Below are 9,147 nucleotides of genomic sequence, written 5' to 3'. Positions count from 1 at the left end.
GGTTAACAATTTGAAATAATTAATAATATAATTATAAAAATAACACGATAGAGTTATATAAATTAAAATATAAAGATTAAATTTAAAATGTATCATAATAGAGGGACCTAAGCTAATTTAGTAAAAAATAAATAAAGTGATCAATAGAAGGGTAAAGTACATATTTAATCACCCACTTATTTCTGAGATTTCTTTTTAGTCACTTAACTATTTTTTTCTTTCAAAATAATACCTAACGTTACGTTTTTAATTCCATTTTGGTAACTCGTTGTTTAAAATTAAGGATGATATTGATGTGTCATCATAAGATATTATCACATCATCATTATAAAATTTTAAAAATTATCACGTCATCAATTCTGTTTATTTTTTAATGATGAATGACCAAAACGAAACCGAAATAAGATGTTAGGTGTGATTTAAAAAAAATACTTGAATGACTAAAACGGAACTGTGGAAATAGGTGGATGACTAGATACGAAGTTTACCCTAAAAATGTAAAAAGAAAACCTTACAATGGGTCAAAGGCTCGAAACGAAGCGTTTAGTCTTCGGATTTCGGTTCATCTAAATTCTCAAATTCACAGTGTTGATGTTATACTTATACTGTAGAATGCACGTTTGTTTAATTTTGGATGGAATTATGGTAGTCCGTTGCCCAAAAGATAACATAATTAGAATTTAGTTACAAGAAAAAGAAACAGAAAAAATGGCGACGGTGCTCTCCGTTCACGATCGGCGAATATTGACGGCTGTGAACAGTGGAGCATCGAGTCTTTCGTTCGTCGGATCCGGCTTCATCGTGCTCTGCTACTCCCTCTTCAAGGAACTTCGCAAATTCTCCTTCAAGCTCGTTTTCTACCTTTCGCTCTCTGTAATTTCTCTCTTTTATGCCTCCCTCCTCGAATTTAAGAATTTTTTTTATTATTATTACTGAAATAGTTATGACTTGCAACTAGTTGTTTTGTTCATTGTTCAAGAACCATAACGTGTAGAATTAGGAATTTTCGTTAAACTTGTGGATGATGATTGAAGATTCAATTTATGTGTATAATGCACGAATTTAGGGAAAGGAAAATTGAGTTGTTCTGTTATTTCAGTTTTACTTTAATTTGCTCTGCATTTCTCTAAAACCTCTAAATCTGATTTGATGTTTTTTTCCCATTTTTCCCTTCATTTCCTTTTACGTGTCGGTGCAGGACATGCTTTGCAGTTTCTTTAACATGGTCGGGTATGCTATATCTCCACCACGCGATCAATTTTCAATTGTATCTGTTCCGTTCTAATGTTTTCTGGGAATTTGGGGCTTGCCCATGTACTAAAACGAAATTATGTATGTATAATATGAATCTGTTTTCGTTATGCAGAGATCCGTCGAAAGGTTTCTTTTGTTATGCTCAGGGCTACACCACGCATTTCTTCTGTGTTGCTTCCTTCCTCTGGACAACAACTATTGCATTTACTCTTCATCGTACTGTTGTTAGACACAAAACCGATGTTGAAGATTTGGAGGCAATCTTTCACTTGTATGTTTGGGGTACGATAATATATATTTGTTTCCATCACAACTTTTCATTTCTTCTTCAACATCTTACCACATTTGTTTAGCCATCTTGTATTGTTCATGTTTTCCTGTTTCTATTTCTACTTCAGTGTTACTGTTTCACACTTGCCACTTCATTTTCTTCGTCCACTCCCTCCCTTAATGCTGTTAACCAGCTCTTTTTATGTGGAATTTCAATTACTTCCTGCAGGAACTTCGCTCGTTATGACTGTCATACGTTCTATTGGCAATGATCACACACATTTTGGTGCATGGTGTTGGGGACAAACAAGTCGCACTGGAAAGGCAAGTGACAATTAGCAATCTCTGGCAGATTGCCCACTTAGATTTATCTTTATGTTAAAAGATTCAACTTTTCCTTCAAGCTCTTGGTTTTCATAAGGGTTTAATGTTTCCTTATCCTGTTTCCTTATCTTTCTGAATGCAGTTTTTGAGTTGCTTTATCTAGACAATCATGTATTCTATTATCTTCTATGCATATTAATTGAGCATGGAAACAATGAGATAACAGACAAAAAACTGACCAATAATTATTTATCCTATGATAAATGTAGTCTTCCTTCTTAGCATTCTAGAATTATCTAACGTATTTGGCATATCTATGCAGGTAGTTCACTTTATAACATTTTACGTTCCACTATGGGGTGCAATTCTTTACAATGGTTTTACATACTTTCAAGTGATACGCATGCTGAACAATGCCACTCGTGTATGTTTGCTATTATTTTGATCTATTTTTCATAAATTTGATATGATATGCACTTGTGCAATTTCGAGGTCATGTGTATCTTTGGAAATTTTAGATGGCAGTTGGCATGTCAGATCGAGCATACCCGTTTGATTCAAGGACAGACACAAAGGTAATTCTACTTTCATCAAAGCACATGATAGATTTTTTTTTATCACAAGAGCATATGGTAAGTTAAAGATATGAAACATACAAATAAAATAGATTTTCCTTTTTTGTTGCTTTGACTGCTTGAATGCAAATGCCTCATCATTCATGTATTTATGTTGTTCACTACCCTGATTATTATCCAGTGTAATCATCATTTGTTTCTATGGATCTGATGATTACCTGTCTTCATTTCAGACTGCTATGTAAGTACAGCTCTACCTGTTCAGGTTTCTGCCCTAGTTTGAAATAGGGTCGGAGTTAGTTGTTTCATGCTTTCATGGTTCTTTATTGCCTTCTCTACTTTCTTTAGATTTCCTGGTCAAATTAAGTCTATTTTCCATTGATTTTCTTTTCCCATAGGCTCTGAACCGGTGGGGCTACTATCCACTAATCCTAATTGGATCATGGGCATTTGGCACAATCAATCGCATCCACAATTTTATTGAGCCAGGCCACAATCTCTTTTGGCTCTCATTTCTTGATGTTGGGACTGCTGGACTTATGGTAATAGCTTCTGAAACTATTAATATGTATATTTGTGTGTATCTGTTATTATGTTTGTTAGTATGGGAATTATATCTCACTTGCAAAACCAGTTTTATTTCTACTACCTATTATGAGCAAACTTGAGTATGGTCAATTTAGAAAGAATTGTTTGGATTCCACCGTGGAGGTAAGTTTCCAAGTAATATCTTGGGTGAAAATTTTTCCTTGGTTTGTTGTCTAAATTATTATTGATGGATATGATGCCATATCTCAATCTTTCTTTTTGTTTAAGTAATTCATGTAACATTGATAGAGCCATAATGAAAATCTTTGAAGGGTGAGGCTGAAACGGGTATCCCCCGTAACTCCCATATCTAGCCAGGCCCCAATGGGTTATTGTGGGTTGTTTGGAAGTGGAAACCAAAATTTGTCATCTCTAACTTGTTGATCTTCTGAAGCGCAATTATTATTTTTACTTTTTGGCCATTAAGTGCTATTAATTTAGTGGTGCATAAAGAATAAGTGTTTGTGTTTCATTTTTAAGCTTCTCTGAGAATCTGGTTTTGCTATTGTTGTCTATTCATTTTAGGGCCTTTTCAACTCAATAGCTTATGGCTTGAATGCTTCAGTCAGGCGAGCAATTTATGAAAGACTGGAACTGTAAGTAGCAAATTCTGAATTTCTTACATTTTCTTCAGAAATTATAACTTCCTCAATCGGATCTAGCAGACTTTTTCCACATATAACATTAGACCACTCAACATATCAAACTAATCACATTTGAAATTTTGTGCAATTCTCTGCAACATTTCTACTTTCGAAGTAATAACTAGACATGTCTAAAGACCAAGTTACTTGTTGGGTTGGGTCTTGGTCACTGTTTTTCAAGAGTGGGCAGCACGAATATCATTTGATTACAAATATTTTTAATTAATTTTAATTTTATTTTAGAAAATAAAATTCGGTCTTGTTAAAAGGTTAGCCGAGACTATAACCTGGTCCATAGACAAGTGTAGCAGTGTTGTAGTGCTGGGAATCATGGTGACAATATTTTCTTGGTTTTTGAATAAACTATGATGAAACCTGAGATCATATTTGCAGGAAAATTGTAAATATTTAAATGATGGTGGCATCTTCTCTGGGTCCTAAAACATTGGATATCTATAAGGAAATATAATAGAAAAATACCAACCATTTTTTTATGGTAGTTTCTCTTTATTTTTTTGTGTTGCTGTTTTTGCAATTGTTATTTTCAATGGAAGATATGAGTGCTTGCATCCTGTACCAGGTTTTGGCCAGAGAGGCTTCAAAGATGGTTCCCTAACAGTTCAAGACAGAGAAACCAATTGCAACAGGGTGAATTGGTTGCCCTCAAAATTCAGGACCAACAATAGCCGGTGGCATTTGGACATTTTCCCATACTGAAACTGAAACTCTGTTGCTAGCTTTTTCGATTTTTGTTGATATTCTTTGTTGTTGGGAGACAAACTTTGAAATGAAGAGACAATTGAAGCTAGCATCCAAGAGAAATTTATCATCGGATCGGATCATTTTCTTACCTTGACCTTTCACAAGACTGATGCGTTGTGGATAGGCTTATTTCATGCAGCATCTGTAACTTTGATGCAGACTACGGTCACAAATGGGTGTCTATCATTTTTGGAGCATTACATTCTTTTTAGCTGGAATAGTGTCCTGTCCTTGGTTGTTATTGTTAGTTGATTGGTTAGCAAATGTGTGAAGTTGGTTCGACCTATCATTCTTGTATGATCCCGGAACTCTGTTGTCATCAGATTCTAGTATAAGATTGTTTGTAACTCTTGCTGTTTATCCTGAACCCCGTCTTAACATCAAAATCTGCTGATATTTTGAGCTATTGGCAAGTTATACTAGGATTCAGTGGAAGGAACTTTTAAGTTTTCACCACATAGACCATAAACAAACTAAGAAAATCTCAATCAATTTCTTTGCTGAATAATTCAGATATGTTCAAAATTTAGGGTTTGTGAGTTAAAATTAGTAATAGGGGATCTTACATTTGCTGATAGTATGATACCTACCAAAGCTAGTTGCAGGACACTCCGAAGGAAGCCGCAGGTGCTCTTCGTTATATTTGACAGACACCAGACAAAGCCCGTGCGGTGGGGCAGACAAGGCATATTTAGCCAGCTCTCTGCGATCTCGAGTTGCCAAAATCTTTGGAACAATATCTGCAGGAATTGCTTCCTTTCCAATTTGAACCAACAAAGCAACCTACAATATTTACAGGTCATAGACAGATACAGAGCATTTTCTTCTCCGTGAGCTTAAAAAGTTGCAATGCAAGTTAGTCCTAGTTAACACCAATATGAAAACAACTCGAAAAAATAAGTGGCATTTTTTATTTTGTAGCAACTCACCATGTTTCGAACTTGTCGATACAAAAATCCAGAACCTTCAACCTCAAGCTGTATGAGAGGTCCCTGTATAACAAACCAGTAGAATGGTCAGTTTCAAAGCCTCATAGTTAATATCGAAACAAACTGGTTTGAATGAAGTAGTGAATCCATGGTAGCTAGAAGCTAAAGTTCAAGAAAGAACAAGTTTTCAAGAAACATAAAGTATGCTCAGAACCAACAATCACCATTTCAATAACTTCGAAACGGAATATTCTCTTCAGAGGATCTGGCACTCGATCGTTACGTGAAACATTAACAAAAGCAGAGAAATCATGTTTTCCAATAAACAATTTTGCTGCTTCTCTCATGGCTGCGGTATTGAGTTTATAAGCACTATGATAAACATGATAGCGCTGAAATGGATCCATGATGCTGTCATTATAAATCTTGTAGTGGTAAATCTTGCTTTTTGCTGAAAACCGAGCATGAAATTCAGGAGTTGCGGCAGCGATCTCTCTAACTCTGATGTCAGAAGGAAGAAGCCCGTTTAGAGCAGCATGAATAGTCTCCAAGCTGTCATAATTGAAAGGTGTAATGAAGTGTGCCACCTGAAAACCTTATTGACTGTAAGTTTGGAAGTTATAGATACATGCTTGTCAAATCCTCATACAAGTATGAAAGTCAGACCTGGCCCCAAGCATGAACTCCGGTATCTGTCCGACTTGCACCGACAAAATGAAGATGATCCCGTTCGAGTTTTGTTATTTGAACTAAAGCCTTTTCTACAATGCACTGTATAGTTGGTGGTGAAACTTGAAACTGCCAACCTGAAATAGATAGTGGTGTTCAATATTCCAGATCCAAGAAACTGAAATCTTGCCATCAATCAAGGTGTTAAGCATGGTTTAAGGCCATTGGATTTAATAAAGAAGGATCCCATTCATTAACATCCTTGAAAACATAACATTTTAAAACTGAATTTTCCAACGGCTGTAGAAACCAAGAGTCATGCATAGCATCAGATGGAAATGTTTAGGACTTTAGGATTTCTTTTCTTAATTTTTGAACAAGTAGAATTTATTTATCCAAAGAAAGCAGTAAAGAAAACTGCTACAACTTTACAGTTGTGTTTGTGTGGACTTACTCAAGGTTTAATGCATAGCTACTGCATACATTTGTTCATCAAACTATCATCTATATATATATATATATGTGTGTGTGTGTGCGCACGCACACGCCAATTCATAGAATTCCAATCCATCTCCTATAATATTTACAATTAGGCTAGTCAATGTCTGATCCTGTCTACTTTGTCTTCCATACTTCTATTTAGTTCCTACCAAATAAAATAAAAGTGTGTTCCAGGCCAGTCGTAAAATCACAGAAACCAGCCGATCCTCCCTAAGCTGAACAGCCCAAGCTAGCTCCGTTTGCCATGAACTCACTGCTCTATTGAAATTACAAGCTGAAATAAATTTCCCCCAAATTTAGTGTTGACAACCGAAAAGAAAACAAATGGTCCCTAGTCTCATCTTCTTCACTACACAGCAAGTAATTCTTATAAATGTCATAGCCACATTAAATCATTTTTTTTAGTTGGTAATACATCCAGTAAAGTCATCCAAGAGATAACCAAGTGCCTGGGAATGGAAAGTTTGTACCAAACCAACCAATGCGGATCCACCCTAGGTTGTTAATGGCTAACCCAATTCCAAATAAAGGAGGTATAACCCTGCCTAGGAAGTCCCCTACTGCTGTAATAGCTCAAAAGCCAAACTTTTCAGTTTCATCATCTTCTTCAAATTCCAGCTAGAATTTTGACTATTTTGCATTTGCAACAAGCTCCTGCCTAATCCAAAATTTATATAGCCAGACTAATACTAATCATCCAGATTTGAAACAAATTGGCTCTTGCTCTTCAAATTAAAACAAGTTGGTTCATGGAACATGATAATAGGCAGAAAATGCCAAGAATGAGGATTGAGAAATATCCTGCATTTATGGAGTAAACCCACCCACATTACAATAATAACCGTAATGAGCACAAGGATGATGCTAATACTAATACTTCCATATGAACTTCCAACAAAGCTTATCTCAACTTAAAAAGGAAAACATTCTGGAGTAAGGATTAGGACTATTACTTTGCCATTAATCATTATTGTTATAAACATAAAAAGCAATTAGTATTATACATGTATCTGAGCAGAATCTGGTGAGACAAATGAGAAGCTAAAATGGGTGGTGCTAGCCTAATAGGACGGATGCAGAATTTTATGGCAGGAAGTACTAACATAGAAAACTATATTAGAAATTTAGAGGTGCGAAATTAAAAATTTTCAAAGTATACAAAAATTAAATAATTGATAGCAGATACAAAGAAAATACTTAAATTATGAGATAATTCTGACACTCCTCGGTCCATCCTTGGGTGGTTAAATACATGCATACATACATATAGGGATGGACCGAGGAGCCGTCGGTCAGTCGCCTTGAAAATTTCAAATTATAATATATTTTAGATATTTTCTTTGTTTTTTCTACTGATAATCTATTTTCGACCTTAAGGTTTTATACGCTCATCCCACGCTCATCCCCCCAGCATAAAATCTTGCTCCGTCCGACAAACATATATAGATAGATACGTGCATACATTCATAGATGGACCGAGAGGGAACCGGAGAGGAGGGTCTATCCCCATTTTTAAATTCTTATTAGATTTTTTATTTGCATTTCTATTGATAATTTGTTTTTGCACACTAAAGTTTTATAGGTATGTACTCCTAAAATTTTATAAATTCATCCTTAACATAAAATCTATCGCACCTCTCTGCATAGATGGATAGATAAGAAAAAGAAGGAATAAAAAAGAGGGGAAAGCAAACCAGCATAGCGGGTGCCGTCATAAGCTATAAGCAACCTCCATTTGTAGTTGGGGAGACTAACAGCGCTGCTACTGGGTTTCACCATTGCCAACTGGTTAGCACCATCTTCCACCTACAAATTACAAAAAAGAAATGGGTTTATATCATTTATGTAAAAGTTAAAAGAAAAAAAACATGAGAGAATAGAGTTACATACAGATAGAGAAGTAGAATTGTTTGAAGAAGAAAAGTGCCCATTTGTATATACAGAAGAAGAAGGGGCTAACGCTGCTGAAACACTCCCCATGTCTCCCCTCTGTCCAACTCTTCTTTCATCTTGATAAATAGAATTCGGATCACATCAGCCTACGCCGCCGTTTTAGTCAATTCGTTTGTCTTTTGAGATTTATGGTGGGAAAAGTATTATACAGGTCCCTTTACCATAGCACCAAGTTTATTTTGATTCTTATAATCTTAAAACAAGGGTAAACTATGTCATTATCTGTGTGACCATTGATTTTTCAATTTTAATAGTCAGACCACTTAATCATTTACATGATATCAATAAAATTATATATCATTAGTATTTTACATAAGAGCTAATGTAGTAATTAATAAAATTAATATAATTACATATTTACTCTTCATTATTTATATATTATATCATTTGACATAGGATTTTAATACGTAAGTAATGAAAATTAAATATGTAATTATATTAATTTTATTAATTATTCAATAAAATAATAACAATAAATGACTTGATTTATATATTTAAATAATTAAGTAGTTTGGTCGATAAATTTAAAAAATTAATGGTCAAATTATAATTATTCATAATTAAGTGATCATGGTGTAATTAACCCTTAAAATAAATAAAATAATAATAATTTGATATCAATGTGATAAAATTTTAACCTTTTAATGGAAAATTTATGAAAGAGAACTTTTAATTTTT

General features: G+C 34.5%; 2 protein-coding genes across 2 annotated transcripts; one reads left to right on the top strand and one right to left on the bottom strand.

Annotated features, from left to right (window-relative positions):
• The first annotated feature begins 616 nt into the window (after window positions 1–616).
• Window positions 617–4,907, top strand: LOC120158780 (G-protein coupled receptor 1-like). The gene is made up of 9 exons (XM_039169540.1): window positions 617–873; window positions 1,199–1,230; window positions 1,367–1,536; window positions 1,754–1,852; window positions 2,175–2,272; window positions 2,367–2,423; window positions 2,822–2,965; window positions 3,537–3,607; window positions 4,236–4,907. Exons 1-9 carry the CDS (start codon window positions 709–711, stop codon window positions 4,339–4,341), a joined length of 942 nt encoding a protein of 313 aa, XP_039025471.1. The 5' UTR covers window positions 617–708; the 3' UTR covers window positions 4,342–4,907.
• LOC120158771 (tRNA pseudouridine synthase A 1) lies at window positions 4,890–8,514 on the bottom strand. The gene is made up of 6 exons (XM_039169536.1): window positions 8,407–8,514; window positions 8,211–8,322; window positions 6,013–6,152; window positions 5,571–5,933; window positions 5,347–5,409; window positions 4,890–5,200 (listed from the first exon to the last, which is right to left on the bottom strand). The coding sequence occupies exons 1-6, from the start codon at window positions 8,494–8,496 to the stop codon at window positions 4,964–4,966; spliced, it is 1,005 nt and encodes a 334-aa protein (XP_039025467.1). The 5' UTR covers window positions 8,497–8,514; the 3' UTR covers window positions 4,890–4,963.
• Window positions 8,515–9,147: the final 633 nt, after the last annotated feature.

The sequence above is a fragment of the Hibiscus syriacus genome, unplaced genomic scaffold (assembly GCF_006381635.1).
Source record: "Hibiscus syriacus cultivar Baekdansim isolate YM2019G1 unplaced genomic scaffold, ASM638163v2 tig00002841_pilon, whole genome shotgun sequence".
In the NCBI taxonomy this organism is placed as follows: domain Eukaryota; kingdom Viridiplantae; phylum Streptophyta; class Magnoliopsida; order Malvales; family Malvaceae; genus Hibiscus; species Hibiscus syriacus.
This window is presented reverse-complemented; position numbering and strand designations above follow the sequence as displayed.